Below are 17,719 nucleotides of genomic sequence, written 5' to 3' on the forward strand. Positions count from 1 at the left end.
GCAAAGCACTCCTTTAAATGAATTCATTATCAGCAAAGAGTAGTACATTTTTATATTTTCGTATTATGTCACTATCTGAGTGTCGAATTCCGTGGTGGATGTTGCCACATCAGTCTATAAACGCAAACAGATTTTAAAACAATTCTGTGAAAAATGAAGTGGTATCACAGCTAACAAAAATGTCCACTCAATTCACAGTGAAAAGCATAAACCTGCTGCTTTGTAGTAACTTAAGTCAAAGTGAATAGTGAAACCCTTGTTCATTTTACAAAATGAGGGTTCTCATTTTATATTCTGTTTTTAACGGTTTTTTAACGGATACTATGTTCAAGCTTGTTTAAAGAGCAAAAATTGAATCAGAGAAGCTTCCTTTGCATGGAAGGATCAGCTGCAAGAAATACCTCTCATAAGAGGAGTTGAGGTGGGATAACTAAAGAGGAAACAAATAAGGGAAAATACTTTATGTTAAACATGTTTAACATAAAATAACAACTACAACAGAGGTGATAATTCAAACATTCCTTTGTATGTTCTTTCTCTATACACCAGAACAAGGGAAATTCAGTTCAAAAAAAGGAATAAATTAAAGACCAAATAAAACTAGCACATGGAACTCTGCACAAGATACTTCAGAAGACACTTCTGAGTCAGGTCTTAAAAAGAATGGGGTTCTTCCAATTCTCATTTCCTTAAAAAAGTAACTTTCTCAAGAGATACAGTCACATCATACCGCCCTATCGGTTAAGCAACACAGGTGAAAGATTAAAAACAAATATATAAATAGATCAGCAAGTATAAATAGTTATAACAAAGAACAGACTATTTAATACGGAATCATACGGGGGACATCTTTGGGAGTTTGTACCTGCTCCGTTTTCTAAGTTCATAACATACTGTACAAGCTTATCAGGAAAAGTCAAAGGAAGTAAAACTTACAGAGATATAAACAGACTGTTTTGGAGAGCTATACCTGCATTTCAGCTTTAAGCGTTAGAGACTTGAGAGACAAATGTCACACAGAATTCTGTAAGTGTACCCTGTCATGCATTCGAAGGTCAGAAACAGATATCAAGTCACGACAACAGCGCCTCTGAGAGTCTTGGATGCCAACAACCAGAATATTGTATTCTAATAAAGGACAGTTCTGCATCCCAAATACCTTATCTGGAAATTACCATCAGAAGTAGTGAAGACATCTGTCCTAGACTACAATGCTTAGAACAATCTCCTGATGGAAAGAGGCACTACAAGAATCTTCTTTGGCTTCTCTGAACTCCACAGTCCGCATTTTGCAAAGCTAGAGCTCTCTTTGAAATCTGGCATAATCTGATTTTCCATGTCTGATTTTTAATATTGTAATTTTGCCATTTCGAGGCAGAACACTAATATTTGACAAAATACTTCCACAACAGGTGTTCTCAAATTTGATTTCAGGGGCATTATTTGAGTATAACAGTCATTCAGAGGGTCTTATTTGCTCTTTTAAAGCCATATGATTTACACAAATTACATTACAAGTTACCCTGGGGTTCGGACCTCTATCATATTCTGCCTGTAATATAGCTGGTAGCTTGCTCCTGAGAGCCTCTAATATTTAAACACTAACAGTTCAATCCTTATACCAATGTTTTTGCTTGTACAGCTACAGTGGATACAATGGCAATCTGGGCAATACTTTATTAAGGTAAGAATAAACTGAACATGGATTTACTAATGAAGGTTTAAGCGACATTCAGAAACTTACAGGAAAAAATATCTTTGCTGTATAGGAAGACAGATTCCTGCTTTGGGAAAGCTTGTAAAATATTCCTGGCGTATGACTATACCTACATCTTTTCACCTACGTATCATATATATAATAGATAGTGTGCACCGTAAGAAGCATCAAAGTAGGAGCAGGAAGAATTTCTAAACAGACTTCTACAAACTAACCTTGTATATGTTGCTCCTAAATGAGAACAGAAAGCCAGCCTAGAAATTCTTTCTCCTCCCACTCCGATTTCAGCAATGCCACTTGTTAAGTTCCAAGAGGGGAGTAAAGACACTTGGCTTTCTTACAGATAGAAAATAATCCCATATTGTAGGTTGTGAGCTGGCACTGCAGCTAGATCATATGTGTCACTACCAAATAAGGGCCCAATCCTGCAAAACACTTAGCATTTTGCAAAGTTTCAGCGCCCTACGCAATCTGTCCCTTAGTATTTACGGGGCTGAAGACAAAACAACTTAAGAAGTCCAAGGTCTCCTTCTCTCGCAATGTTCTAAGTTATAGTCTATACCGCTATTACTTCCCTTGGCTAAAAATTCTTGTTTTCTGATTTGGAGAGTGCCCTCTAAAAGCTATACAGGTAAAGACCTCAAGTGGGTAAATTTGTGAGCCCTGAATGAAATTCTAGTAAAAAGAATTGGCTGTATCAAGTCTAGCAGCAAAGGGTTTCAATACCAGAGGAAAAAATCACAAAGTTTGATGAATTAAAAGTCATCTGTGAAGCACTAATCTGCTACCTCGAGTTCTCCATTAGATTTTGCCTGTGACATAGTCTTTTAGAAATAAACCTGAGAAATGCAGATTTGAGTTGCTCACCTCAAGGAAGAAGTTGACCAGGTATGGATCCTGTTTCAGCTTTGCACATACTATACAGAGAAACTGAATTTCTTCGTTTTCTGTTGGTGTTGCCAGAACTTCACCACATAGCCTGATTAATTTCTGTCACATAAAGAAAAGCCAAACAATTAAAACTGGAAGTAAGTTGTAGCTTTTCCTACGAATGATGGACTGAATTCTACAATACTGACTTGACAGTTGCTCTAGATTTAGACTGCAGTGAACAATATTTCTTTATTACTTACAACTTGCATTGCAGTGGCAGTTCAAGGCTCTAATTAGCAGTACGCGAAAAGTGATATCACACTGCAGCAATAGAAAGGACCGGAAACAACGGAGTTTTTTTTTAACACGCCAAAAAACGGAAAAATTTAAGAAAAGATGCCATTAGTCACAATACACCCAGAGAAACTTATCATACAAAATAACGTTTACTTAAAATCTGAACAGTACCTGCACTGGCCTATGCACATTTATATGGGGAAGCAGAGGCTGTCGTATTCTTCCTAAAAGTTTTGTATAGAAAGCCAAAACTTGCTGTTTCATTCCTGGAGGACACTAAAACAAAAATAGACGAACAATAACAAAAAATGTAACAAATGCGATGGAAAACGAACATGCAAAATTGTCTTTCAAACTAAGACTAAACAGCAATAATTTAACTAAAACTATTTTAAAACATCATCTGTTAACACAATACTTTTATCAGTACTAATTGAGATCAACAAAAAAAAAGTTGCATCTCATTAACTGTTTTCTTTTTAAAATTATCCATACTTTCAATTAATTATTCTAGTGCACACTTCTCAGTCTTTCCAGGAAATATGCCCTACCTATACAGGTAGAGGTTAGGGGAAATTAACTCTGAATTAATTGGCTATAGTCAAACTGTCTTTTATAGTATTGTACCACTTTATAGCAATATTAACTTTCAGCCAGAGTTCTCACAAAATCTAGCAACTCTCTGTGCTAGTACATACAAAGATATGATGAAAAACTCATCATCATAAACACCTCAATGGCTACTAAGGGGTTTTTTAATTGATGAGCAATTAACACCAGACGAAGTGCTTATAAATGCACAAATGCTCCAGGACACAAAGAAGCTGTTATTTACCCCGAGATTCAGCAGAACATACATCACGGATGTCTGTGGAACATACAGGTCCATGTTCTACTCTCTCTCATGTGCTATGCTACATGAAAGTACTTTCTTACCTCCACAAGACCTGATGGCACATGATCCTGCATGTACTACCCTTGTTTCTGCCTAAACACTCCCCCAACCCTAACAGTTCTAACACGCTAATAAATGCTGTTATTCCATAGGTTAATTTTAACCCACATTTATTCCCCGATCTGGTTTACTGCACAGGCTTACCAATAGTTCTACCAACAGACACAGGTGAATGGAGCAACAGCCAGGAATGAGAACTGCCTAACCTGGTTCTCTTGCCAAGGTAACTATCCCTAGTGCTGTAGCCTCACTCTTAGTTGTCAAGTAACTAGCTAAAAAGACAAAAATCGTACCATCAGGGTGCATCTACAAGAAAGTAATACATCTAAGTCATCGCTGCAAAGGGATGTTATTCATTTTGCAACAGATCTTTGCAACATCTTGCAAGCAATGAACCCCGTGTTTATTTCAGATATATCAACTCACAAGTAGCAAAGCATAAAGACAGGCTGTACAAAAATTGCGTGTACAAGCATATTCGAGTGCAAAACGACTTCCCTCAGCTCTTAGAAACATACTGCTAATTACTCGCTTCACATACGCCTCCACTTCAGCCCAATTTCTTGACGGAGTTTGTAGATTACTGACCCAGCTGTATTTCCGAGAAAGTGCATATTTTCAATACAGTTGTATCAGGTATCTTAGCCTGATGGTAGGACAGCTGGTATAGTCACAGGACTATCAGAGGCCTGGCCCTTCCGGAGCAAGGAACATCCCAGGCTCAGATAGCTAGTATCCTACATTGTTTACCTATGTAAAACCAAGTAGATTAAAAACTTATGACAACATGTAAAAGGCTGGCTGAGAATGAAACCCTGGAGAGCTCCATTTATTCTTAGAACAAGATACCTCATGCTTTCCTTACTGCACGTGCACCATGATGTAAAAAGTTCTAGCACGAGGGCTGACAAGATAATTCACTCCATGATTCAACCAATCCCTTACCTTTCAGCTAATACGTCTGCCAAGAAAGACAGCAATAAGAACAAATAAGAGGGCCTTGAAGATGCTGTCAACAAGAACGCACCAAGACCATGAAGCTTATTTCACATGCATTACAAAGCAGGCGTGAGAAGAACTAAACAAGACTGCCCTGGGCTGGATTCATACAAAAGACTAGATGAGAAAGCTATCGGAGGATCAGCTTAAATCAATGCTTTTTGACATGGTAATCTTTCAGAAATCTGAGCAATAACTTACCACACTCAGAAAAATTAAAAACAAAATTTGTATTTAACACAAATGTTTACCCAAGAATCTCTAAACACTTCACAAAGCAGGGAGTAATATTACTGTCTTGTAGAAGGCAGCAAACTCTTAGACAGAATTAAAAACGTTTTCCTACTTCTAGCTTCACAGTCACCATCAGTCCTGAGTATCAAATCTCAAACTAGCACGCTGTCTCACTTTGTCTACACTTGTACAAGACTGTTACTTGTAACATGTTGGTAACATTAGCAGACAGCTATCTGCTAGAGTTCAGTGTCTCACTCTACCACCTCCTGCATAGTTTCAGTCCCTGTTACAATTGGAACAAATCATTTTTGGGGTGAGCTCATCATGAGAGGTACATACATCAGCTTTCCCTAGTGTGTAGAGCGTCTCCAAAATCTTGTGATGTAGCAAATATTCCATACATGGCCCTGTTTCACCTGATTCCCTCTCGTTTTCTTCTTGAACTAGAATATCCAACATTTGTTCCAAGTGAGAAGGAATGTTGGTGTCGGTCACAGGAGCTTTGTCATCTAAATAGAAGAGATGTGCATTTAAGAATGATAAAAATATCGTAGTCATTTTTCTTAAATTCAGTTACAAATGTAAGGTTTTAAAAGATGACCACTCATTCAAATATTCTTATATATAAAAGTCACAAGACAGCAGCTAGGACGCTAACAGACGATTTATATGTATGTATATATCTGCATCTACATATATCTCTTTCAAACCTATATGAACATATACCGGTCCAAATTTTTAAAAGACACTGGTGGTTCTGGATGCTCAGCTCAAGACATCTTTCTTAATTGGCCAAATTGCAGAGTACCCGAAAATCAAGTTTTTAAAGATGTCTTAAACTGAGTTTTCAGAATCATTTCTGAAAATGTAAACTGGAATATGCATTAGGTAGATATTTAAACTTGCAAAACCTGTATTAATCACACAGTTAAAAAGGAAAACTTTTGTAGCCAGAAAGCAAGCTTAGGGAGAGAAAGGTTCATGTCCCAGTCTTTGTTTAGTGTCCACCCTGCTTTAGCAATTTCTTCTTTGCCTCTTCACAAGTATGCTGTAATCTACAAACTGCCTCTAAGATCAGATAAATTTGCAATTGATAACTTCCTTTACAAACTAGATAAAAGAATTAAATAAATAGCTTTTCTAACAGTAACAACAACAAAGTAGACCCAAACTCTAGACAGCTTATTCTTTAAAAGATTTTAGATTTGGCTTTTATACTTTCTGCCTTAAGATTGTGTGCTGTCAAACTTTATGAAGGAAAGAGTAAGACTGTGATCTCATCGTACTGAAGTCATGAGACTGCTCTGAATTTATGCCACTGAGAGTGGGAGCTGGCATTAACTTAAGTGTTGTAGAGCACCTGTGCAAGTGCAGAAACGTTGCTTCTTATTTTCTTTGGCTAAATTCTGTTTGAACAAGTACCCCACTACGGAAATAGTTACTTCTTCTTACGCAATAGTGTAAAAGTAACTGTCACTTCCATGCAAATAGAAACAAGTTCACCAAACAAAACCACATCAGTGTTTTTAGTCTCTACTACAACCTCCAGTTAGCTTGCAGTGTTTTGTTGGAGTTTCCTGGGCATAATCCTGCTCCTACTGTAGAGGACTGAAATATATCCTGCTTCAAAGCTGGTACAGGTAAATACCAGTTCTGAAAATTTAAACTGATAGGTTTTTTTTGGATGACATTGATTATAAGGAAGAGGCAACAAAGAAATTGGAAAATTGTTTTTCATAAGACTTATGAAAGTCTGGGAGAGAGGGCAGCTTCTATTTTGCACCACGTAATCGCAGGTATCAGTTTTCCTCTACCACCCTGTCATTTCCACCTTAGGAAACATCACATAGCGTTCTGAAAGCTGGCTATTTAGAACCAAGGGTCAAGTTTCAGCCTGCAAGAGTAAATATTGATATAAATAATCAAAAGTCCCAGACATGCACACAGATTCAGTAGCTACTCTAACAGAAATGCAGAACGAATAAGCTTGAGGAAAACATGGTAACATTCACTTTTACAACTATTAAACTGGGACCAAAGATTAGAAAGGTAACTGTTGCATAACTACTGTAAGAAACCACAGGAAAAGTTAAGAACAGGGCACCATAGTCATAATTCATCAAAATATCCACTTACTGAAGAAGAACACTATAAAGTCTGGACAAATTTTAATAAAATATGGTTTAAGTCTGCTCACAATTTCATTTTTCAGAGCTATGGTTTCAAAATACATTTCGCAGAGACAATACACTGAAGAAAAAGCATGCAGAGTTCAGATATATCTGGTCAAATGTATGGCCACAGAATTACTTGGTGAAGGCTTTTGTTGTAAGCTTGGAAAGAGAAAGAAAATCCTTGATGCAAAACAACAAAAAAGGTTAACAGCAGGGACTACATTTCTGTAGATGTCTGTTTAGATTAAACAGAATAGATGAAGACGGAAGTTGGGTCCAACTTGAAAAGAGGCCGTTCTCCATATGGTACTCAGGAAACAAGACCTTCCTTCCAGCATTGTTCATGCTCAGTTTTTTGAGGGTGACTGGAGGTATACAATATTTTTTAATCAGTAACTATTATTGTTGGCATCTTGATAGAAGAAATAACTCAGTTATGATTATGTTAGGGGTTTTTTTGGTCTTTATTTTTTTTAACAACACTGAAATTGGGAATTACAGTTTTCACAATGAAGAGACAAAACAAAAGCTTTTTTTTCTTTTACCTGAAGTCTCTATGTAGTAATGGGTGATTGCTTTCCAGTGGTAAACAAAATCTTCTTGTAATGGAAGGGAAGGGGCAAGCTGTGGAAAAAAAGAGAAAAAAGAAAACTGGTTCGTAATGACATAAACATATTTTCTCAGAGAGTAAAGTGAATTTTATCTTACACTTTGAACAAAACTGCAAGCAGACTAGTGCTACACTCTTTACTTTATGCTCCTTTACCTTTAACAAGGACTCTATACATTATTCATGGAGTGAACTCCACGTCACACTTACTGGCTTGTGAACATCACTAATGATCTCTGTGATGTTTCTATGAGCAGACAATCTACTTGAAGCAATAAAAGCAATTCATCATACCGGAAAGTAGCGCTATAACCAAGGTTTTGGTTTGTTTAGATTTCAGAGTTTTGTCCTTCAGAAAAAAAATCATGCACTTCTGCATCTGCTCTTGATGCCATCTTCCCTTTCGATATATGCTGTTCTCTCCTTCTGCTCCCTCAAACATACTGTTCAGCTCCTTGCACTGTTCCTGCCAAGATGTTTTTCCTGTTAGCTGTAACTTTTAAAAGGAGATCTTTGTTTCCTTCTTTCTGCAGAGCAGCAGCACCCCCAGAGTTTGACAAGCTAATCCCCTTCCTTGTAATAAATAAATTTCTTATTTCTTTTCTGAAATGAGAAGGCTAGGAACTTGGGATGCTCAGTTGTGTGTAGCTGGCATTCAGCGATGAAACACAGACTGCCATCCAGTCAACTAAAAGTCCTTGCTCCTTCCTCATGAGCTTAATAACTTGGTGCTCTATGGGCTCTGTGCACACACAACTGGTACACCACAGACAACAGGTGAAAACAGAGAGGGCCATGACCGTTTCACCACTCTGCTCTCCAGAGCACCTTAAAAATGCTGAGGGAAGCACTGAATTTGTGAGAACAACATAAAATGTTCAGATCTGGTAAAATCAGGAACCCTACAGTGAAAATCCCCACAGCTCAACAGGATCTGTTATTGCTGAGGTCTAATTCTGTATGTCTGAGGGGTTTTAAGGAAGAGCGGAGTGCCCAGTCATTCTTTTAAACTCAATCCTAAAATAAAAGATTATCACTTGAGGACATGGCAGGAGCAATGAGATCATAGAGCCAAAAAAAAAAAAAAAAAAAGAACCCCAGGCAGAACTAGGCAGGCCCATGTCAGAAGAATAAGCAGTTGAGCCATCCCCGAAAGTGGTGGAATCCAGTCCTGCAGAAGCTACAGATCTCCCATCGGAGGTGAATAATTCTGAATTGCTCTAGTGTCTCCTCAGGGCCTAAACAGTGCCAAGCTGCCCAAGCTCTTGGGAAAAAAGCAGGGCTCAAACATTTGCTTACTCTGTATCACGTAGTGTTGGTTTCTTTGAAAAACCCTCGGCAGTTTTCTATGTCAGTTTTTTCCCCCCTGAATTTAATGACATTTAAATTTATCTCAGGAAAGGTGCAAAGCCCCGTACGCGAACAGCATGCCACGTCCTGGGAAGCAAGTGGAATTCTGAATGCTACTGACCTTTCGCACACAGGACTTTGAAATGCAAGACTAAAAAAAGTAGTGGTGCTTGGTAACTATCTGTGCCTATATCTCGTGGTGAAATGTGCCCTCACAAACGCCACCTAAGCGATCACATTTATATTGTTTATCCATCCCCTGATACTCTGCGGACTAAGTCTTCCATATTTCCATGGCTGGGCACCGAGAGTAACACTTCAGCACACCGGCTACCACAGAATATCAGCACCCCTTACGGTGGACAAAACTAATTTAGTATACTATTAAGTTTAGCAGGTTACTGAAATTCAGAAGAGTAATTGAAGAATCTGAAGCTGGAGAACAAAGATATTTTGCATCATGTCACACTTGCTGTAGGTGTGTATTTCAAGCAATGTAATGATCATTTTGCATCTTGCTATAACAACACTATACCGAAATCTCAATTTTGATCCATGAATGGCTCAGAGACCACTCCTGAGGAATACCAGGCTTTTCAGACCACATGATTTCCAAAGTAACACACAATAGATAACATTAAAAATTTATCCTTGACTAATGTGATTTTCCTCTCCGCTTCTGTTCTAGCATCATCTGTTTTGAGACAGATTTAGTGCCTCTTGAGTAGTGCCAGGAAAAGGATTTCACTTTTCAACACTGTCAATAATTTATCCACAAAGATAGAACAGGGGAACTGACGTTCTCCCACCTCTGTAGATCACCTCGAGGGACTGCTCTCCCTCGAGGGCAGGTAGTTCAGCGACAGGTCTTGCCCTTTTTAACTAAAATACTCAGTGATTTCACAGTTTTGTCTAACCAAGGACCGCAAGACCTGCTCCCAGCCTCAGAGCTCCTGAGATCCCTTGCTCATTGTCTCTGGAGCTCAGGATGTTGTTTTCGGACACTTTCCTATCCTGCTTTGTTTAAAGTGCATTCTTTAGCTTCACAAACGGTTTAGTGTTTACAAAACAAAGTCACAGGAAAGGGAAGAAAAGAACATGCTGAGGAGTGAATACGTGATAAAGCAAGAGAGCATCCTATAGGCAATTCTCTCTTTTTACCTTCTCTTTTTTTCTCTTTTTAAAAAGGACAGTTTTTGCACTGACAAAGGTACCAGACTGATGTACCAGGCTCTGAACATTAGTATATGTTAGGATATGTGATTAAAGGCTAATCTCCCTAAGTGCAAAGGAGCAGAGGACCAATGCCAGGCAGAGGAACCCCAGTAACCCCATCCATGCCCTGGAGCACTTGCCTGGTCATGCACAGTGCCTGCTCCTGCAGGATGCTGTCTTCTTAAACTACATTTCTAACTATTTTCCTGGGTGAGCGGACTCCCTGTTCTTTGCATGTGTGCGTGTATGGTGACATGTACGGGAGTTTGGGGAACAGGCCCACAGGTACGGCGTCACAGGGGCTCGTGTGCCACGGGCGCCACTTGAGAGGACTGGAGCATGTGCATACTACGTGCAGGTCTGTGCGCTGGTGCGTGTAATTGCTAGCAAACGTCAAGTCAGATGCAATCTCCCAAATACTTGGTTGACGTGCTTTAACCCTACTAGGACAGGTCATTCGAGGATGTGATTGTAGTTCCTAACTTAGGACAAATTATTAACCACCAGCAGAGATTAAATATGTATTACAGTTGCTAATCTGGATAATCATTTTCTAAAAGCACTTGTATGTATGATTCTGAAGCAAAACAGAATTCTTTGTGATTTCTATTAATTACTGCCATTTGACTAATTTGAAGAAATTATCTTAAAAGCCTAGTTACTTTCTCTCCGTTATATTTATCCATTTTGATGTAATTACGTATGTTCTTCCTAATTCTGAGCTACCGATTCCTAATTTCAAAGTAAAGTTCTCCTTCAGGAAAAAAAATACATCTCAAAGATTGCAGTATGGGTGTAGGTATATCAAACAGCCAAAATTCACTGAACAGGACTAAAAACAGCCCATTAGAGCAGGCATTGATTAGCTTATTCCATCTGGTCCCCAACTGCAACAGGCAAGCTTCCTGGGAGCGAGTGAATGAGCGTCCCCGTTTGCTAGCTACGCTGTTAACCCACGCTGCCGACATCATTCTGGATAACAACACTTTACTCGTGATTGAGCCTCACCCCTTGCAGGAAGACTGTCTTTCTCAAGAGAACTACAGATCTTCAATCAAAACTATTGTCTGCTAATTATAAAATCTGTCCAAAATACAAGTCTATGTAGTTTCCAAAAGCATACAGATTCTATGTTTAGCCAGAAAAAAATAACATCAAGATCAAAGAAACCTACAAATATTCAACATTCAACAAAATTTTCTTCATGCTCTAAAAAAACAGCATCACATTTTTCATATATGCTTTTCAGAAGTGCAACTCAGAGCTAACAAGAATGGAGACAGCAACTTAAGTTGGTGATATCCCTCAGTATCAGTTGGACAGGTTCACAAAGTAAAGAAAACAGCATATGAAAGAATAACAGCTACTAGTTGGTCAGATGCCAGAGTAAAAAGAAAGAGGAAGCTGAGTCAAAGAGGAAGCAAACGGAAGTGCATGCTCACTTCTCCTACTGCTAACTGAAGCAAGGAAAACCTACAACAGTCACTCAGTGTTTTACTGTCTTACTGCTTCCCTTGTGTGAACGCTTGCACCAAGGGAAGGGCTGAAAAGGGACCAATGCACGATGGTTTATTTTATTTCTTCAGTTGATGAACGCACAGAGTTTATAACAGCCATTGTTTTCAAGCATAAAATTAAGACTACATGTGTTTGCAGGCCATACATTGAATTTTATCCTTATGGTTTTTAATAGTAGCACAACGGTAAAACAACCGGTAATGTGAGGTGACTGCACCAACTAAAGTGGGTTCAAGAAGAATAAATCTTGTTCTCAACAGTCACGCAGTTAGGGATTTTGGAGCAATAATAATCCATAATAAGTGACTTGGTTTCTTTCAAAGCTCAGTTTTGCCTCAAGACACGAACAGAAAAGAAGCTACTTTAAACCAAGTAAGATACCAGTGTAAGGTACGTAGTGGAATGATAGGCTTGTAGAGAGGGGTCCGAAAAACATATACTCCAACATCTAATGCCACTCCCAGGCATCACTAGAGGGATGCAAACAATCTTGTTTGACAGCAAAATTCAAAGCAATCCCAATTACAATTTTCCCATTCAAGGTGCACAGCTCAAAAAGTCTTTTTGAGTTCACTATGGAAAAGACACAATCTTTGGAAGCTCAGATTACACACAAACAAAAGTTCTTTAAACACTGAGTGACCATTTCACAGACAAGTGATTTCCTCTAGGAAAACATGAGTGAAGAACACAGGATAGGAGAAAAAAAAGTCCAACTTGCAGCTTTGTTATTGCACACTACAGTTTATGTCTTCCTGAGAATGCAGCACTCCTGTGATACTTTTGGGATAAAAGTACATGAAAAATACATACCGAAGCAAAACATCTCAGGGATAAGCCAAACAGAAACTGTCGCAGATGCATTAACATTAACCCCGTAAAGTAACATTTCTGTTGTGTCCTAAAGTAACATAACAGAATAAAGGCTGCAGTCCCCTCCACCATTACCACTAAAGCACGCAATACAATTTAAGGACACCTTTGTCCTTAGCTGATTCCACAGTAATTCCATACTACGCTAGAGATGATCGCTCTGTCAGAACAATGTGTCCCACAATGGTGCTTGCTCATCCGGATGCTACACTTTTTCATATAAAGATCTGCAAAAGGCAAAAATCTCCAAGATACTGGCAGGATTCACATGGGATCAGCAGTTATAAAAAATTATGATTCAGTTATAACAAAAAAACAAGAAATACAGAGATATCCCCTACTTGGATAACTGAGGCAGAAAAGACCGAATTATTCACAGTAAGAGAAAGTCTTAAAGCAAAAGCAACTGGCCCCTCATCACAGTCCTCTCATGAAGGTAGTTAATTAAAGAGCAGTACCTTCAAAACAAATGAAAGGCAAATATTCCTACCCTGACAACCTTTGGAACTCCTTGCCATAGTTCCGAGAGCCGGCATATCGAGGGCAAGATAACAAGGGTGAACAACTATTATCCAATAACACATAAACTCTTACTATTTAAATGCAGGTCTCTGGAGTCCTTTGCCTGTAGGCCCTGAGGCAGGGCAGGAGCATTACATAAGTGATGTGCAGGGGAAATGACAGGGCAGAAGGGCTATCCCAACGATTCTAATTTAAAGTAGTCCTATCGAGAGAAGTTAAGCTTAGACGTGTCTTCAAGTCTACTTAAGTGTCCAACTCTGTTGAAAACTGTTCAGGTACAGCTGAATTCCCGTGGGAGTTAGGCACTCAAAACCTTTGAGAATTTAGATCTTAGTTACCCGTTCTGTTGATGACATTGAGAGCTGAAACAGAGTCCATCTGAGGCTGCCAGAGCTATACTTGCTCTGCAGCAATAATGGCAAGCCAAAATGATCCTCTGAATCCTCTAGGTTCTAAAAACAGCAGGCAGTATCAAGATGAACTTACATAATATTTAGGGTTTACACCAGTTTTCATTTTGTAGCTAAGCTAAGTAGCCCACATGCTTAAATAGAGAATGAAGCAACGATCTAAAGCCATGATCAGCCCCAGAACTGGTTAAAAGTTTCTATTTCTCAGTCCTATGTTTGAATCATTAGGTTATAAATTTCCTGTAGATAAAGTAAAATTCATTCTTGATATCCTCCTGCTTCTGTGATTCCATGTTTCATTCTTCAAGAGTGGTGCTCAATATCTGTCTCAATGCTGTAAATACCGTTTAGCATAGCATTTGTTATCAGGAAGTCCATCACAGTGGTGTTAGCAGGGTGAGGCAATTCTAAAAGGGACACCGCAATTGAGAAAGGACATGTAGATTGTTGGCCCACACCAGTCACTTGCAAAATGATGGGTTTATCTTTTCCTTTAAATTAAAAAAGTTGCCTAGTCCCTATTACTTATTTTTACTTTTATTCTTGTCCATTCATCTCAGTGATTTTTCCTAGTTTTTTAGAGATATGAAATAAATGCAGTTCCTTGTGTTTAGTTTGTGTGTGCCATCAGTGACATAAACATTGCTCTGTGAATAACTTGAGATACCTTGAATTGGTAGTCCGGGAAGAATAATTTTTCTTCCACTCTTGCATCACTTAGTCATCTATCCTTATTCAAAATATAGCACAGCCCACCTTAACGAGATTTCTTTAGTCAGATGGCCACTAATTTCAGTTTATCCTCCAATAAAACTGTTGTTGATTTGAAGGTGCTTGTACGTGGTCCCAACCAGTTTTCAAATAAATCATTTCACAGTTACTTAAAACACCATTTCTTTTAAATTGCCACTCTACTACTGAAAGAACAAACTAGGTCGTAGAACCAACAAATAACAGATACTTAATTTTAGCATCTGAATAGTCTTGTTGAAGATTTGAAGACTGCAGGCGTGGATAAAGTTACGCATACGCTTAAATATCTGCAGCATTTTGGGCTACAATTTCGTATATATAAAGGATGCACCTCACACAAGACATTATTTGACTTGCAGCCTCCTTTCTGATTAGGAAAATCCCGAATTTTCGGAAATTCCGAACATTTTCCTTCGATACAGTCTACGTTCATTTCCAACATAATTCCACCGCCAGTTTTTACACCCCTAACCCAAGCTGTACCTCTTCAAACTCAGTCTGGTAGGTGCCTTGGCTCACTGGGAAAGCTGGCGCTGAAAGCTAGATACGTTTCGACCCCCACCTCATTGAAAAACAAACACAAATAAATCATGGGGACACTGAAGGCGTCTTGATTAACGGGCAGCTAAACGCGGCCTACGGAAATGGTAGTTTTGGAAACAGGCCCGGCCGCTTTCTTCAGCCCAGAGCAGCACTGGGGGCCCAGATGTTTTACGCCCCACCGCGAAGCCTAATTAAACACACACAGCTTCAGATGGCCTCGGCCTCCTTCTTCACCTCGCCCAACGGAAAGGGAAACCTCCGCCATGCACGGCATCGTTTCGGAAGCTAGTGCACGGCGCGGCCGGCCGCGGCCCCGGCCGAGCAGGCCCGAGCAGCGCCCCCGGCCCGGCGGGCACCGGCCGCCCCCGTTTCCCCCGGGGGGAGGGGGGGGCGGCCAGCGGGCGGCCTCGGCCTCCGCTTCGCTGCCCCCGCGGCGGGGCCGAGCCGCGGCCGGCGGCGCCCGGGCTGCGGGCGGATGTGCCGGCTCGGCGGCGGCGGCCGCCCTCGGCCCCGCCAGCCCTGCGGCGGCAGGCCGGGCGGCGGGGATGGGGCGACGGGAGGCAGCCGAGCCCGCTCCGCTCCGCGCCCCGCCGCGCCGCCCCGCTCCGCTCCGCCCCGGCAGCTAGGCCCGGCTCGGATCCGCGGCGTGGCGTGGCCGGGCCCGCCGGCGGCCTTACCGCCTCCACGGCGTGCTGCAGGATGGAGGTGAACTTGGAGAACATCCTGTCCCGCGACTGGAGCAGCCGCTGCCGGGAGGACCGCGAGAGCTCCTCGATCCGCCGCCGCCGCCGCTCCAGGGTGAGGGCTGCATGCGGGGCCTGGCCGCGGGCGATCGGGCGGGCAACGGCGGGCGCTGCCTCCGCTGCTCGGCGGCGGACACCGTGGCACTGACACCGCCGGGCTGCGGCGCCGGCTGCCGAGGCGCCGGCTGTCCGCCCCGGCTCGGCCTGCAGGGGCCGCCACCCCCCGCACGCAGCCAGCCAGCCGCGGGGAGGCCCGGTCCGGCCCGACCCGGTGCGGTGCGGTCCGGACCGCCCTCAGCGCGCCCCCCTCGGGGCGGCAACCGTTTCCGCGGTGCCTGTGAGCGGATGGAGCGAGCTGCCGCCCCGCGGCCTCTGCTGGGCTGCGGGGCGGGGGGGGGGGGGCGCGGGCCGCCGCCGTCCTGCCGGGAGGGGCTGCGGCCGAGCCCCCCCCCCCCCCCCACCCCCGGCCCCGCTCCGATGAGTTGCGGAGGCAGCAGGGAGGGAAGGCGAGGGCAGAGGGGCGCGGGCCCGTCACCGAGCCCTGACAGACGTCTCGGCCGTCAGCGCTCCGCTTGGTAGCGGCTGGGAGGCTGCCGCCCTCGCCCGCCTCGGCGGCGCGGATCAGGCGCAGCCCTGGTGCCCGAGTACCCGTCCTGGGGGCGGTCGGGGGCCCTCAGTGCCCGCTCGGACTAGGAGAGGCCCCCGGAGAAGCAAATAGCTGGGCTGTCCCCACCAAGCGGGCACTGGGGTGCGGACGTCGGGCCCGAGCGCGCGGCCTGGCTGCCCCGAGCTCTGCCGAGGGGGCTCCGACCCGCTGGGGGGCTGCGCTGGGGCTGGTCCCCGCGGGGGGGACGCCAATACAAGGCCACTGACGTCTCGTGGCCGGATGACGGGCCGGATTGGGCTGCCGGCATGGTGCTGGCTGCCTGCGTGCCCCTGGTGCTGGGGCTTGCAACCTGCTGTAGGGGCAGAGGGCTCGTAGCTGGGTGTAACTGTTTCACTGCCATTTTTTCCTAGGGGACTGATGGTATGGGTCTATTATTCTTCTCTTTCAAGGAGACAAAAGGTGTCTTGCTTTACCTCCAAGCCGGATACTTCAGAGAAAAGGATGGTCCTTGCCGTTCTCCCAAGCCACAGGAGAACCAGAGGTAGGGTAGGATGGACAGCGTTTATAGGAGCGGCTGGTAGGCATTATGATATTTGAGAAGCAGCTGCCGTTCATGGGATAGTGTTTGCACGCTGGGACAAATGGAGGTAGGGGGCATAGGATCAATTTGGACACTAGAGAAGCCAAGTGAAATGCTGGGAAGGTGACAAGCAGGTATGGGAAGAGCAACACCTGTAGCTGCAGATGGGCAAAGTTTTCTCTAATGAACCCCAACTCTCTCATATGCTAGGAGCGAGCAGAGGGAAACAAATCAAAAGACAGGACAAACTACTGTTTAATTGCTATGTTTTAAACAGTGGTTTTTGGGAAAACTGACTAGGACTATACTGACCATTGTTACTGTCTTCATGCTTTGCAGGCATAGGGACCTACAATCGAAGTACTATATAGAAGTAAATACTAGCTGTATATGGACACCTTTGCCAAAGTGTTTGAGGAGCAGAGCTAGCTATTTCCTTTTCTGAATATAGAAATAACAAATAACAAATTCAGAAGGTTTTATCTCTCTCTCTCTCTCTCTCTCTCTCTCTCTAAAATAAATACTGCTTATTTTGGGTTCATCAAGTTATATTCTGTAGTTATTCTTAGGATATGTGAATTCTCTGTGTGGGTAATAATATGATCAAAAGTTTGTCCCCCTCCTGCATTTAGGCAATAAATCCATTGGATAGATGCTGCATTTGCAAGGGGTCTGTATTCAGTAGTTTAAGATAAAAAGTTCTCCTGGACTTTGTCAATGTGCTCTAGGAGGCAAACTCTTCT

At 42.4% G+C, this 17,719-nt stretch overlaps 2 protein-coding genes across 3 annotated transcripts in view; one reads left to right on the plus strand and one right to left on the minus strand.

Annotated features, from left to right (window-relative positions):
• FHIP2A (FHF complex subunit HOOK interacting protein 2A) overlaps nucleotides 1-15,857 on the minus strand; it is a 33,910-nt gene extending 18,053 nt beyond the window's left edge. The window contains exons 1-5 of one of the 2 annotated variants that reach the window (XM_068951637.1): nucleotides 15,724-15,857; nucleotides 7,798-7,876; nucleotides 5,418-5,587; nucleotides 3,059-3,163; nucleotides 2,585-2,707 (exon numbers count right to left, since the gene is read on the minus strand). In XM_068951637.1, the coding sequence (XP_068807738.1) occupies nucleotides 2,585-2,707; nucleotides 3,059-3,163; nucleotides 5,418-5,587; nucleotides 7,798-7,876; nucleotides 15,724-15,768 (522 nt within the window). In that variant the 5' untranslated portion in view covers nucleotides 15,769-15,857. Of the gene's footprint in view, nucleotides 1-2,584; nucleotides 2,708-3,058; nucleotides 3,164-5,417; nucleotides 5,588-7,797; nucleotides 7,877-14,986; nucleotides 15,006-15,723 lie in introns of those variants that run through there. The other variant, XM_068951636.1, reaches the window with a different exon arrangement.
• The window catches only part of ABLIM1 (actin binding LIM protein 1), a 234,607-nt gene continuing 232,597 nt past the window's right edge, over nucleotides 15,710-17,719 (plus strand). Inside the window, exons 1-2 of the mRNA XM_068951639.1 lie at nucleotides 15,710-15,844; nucleotides 16,846-16,937. The gene's annotated coding sequence lies outside the window, so the exon portion shown is untranslated. The remainder of the gene's footprint in view (nucleotides 15,845-16,845; nucleotides 16,938-17,719) is intronic.

This window comes from Struthio camelus, chromosome 7 (genome assembly GCF_040807025.1).
Source record: "Struthio camelus isolate bStrCam1 chromosome 7, bStrCam1.hap1, whole genome shotgun sequence".
NCBI classification, from domain to species: domain Eukaryota; kingdom Metazoa; phylum Chordata; class Aves; order Struthioniformes; family Struthionidae; genus Struthio; species Struthio camelus.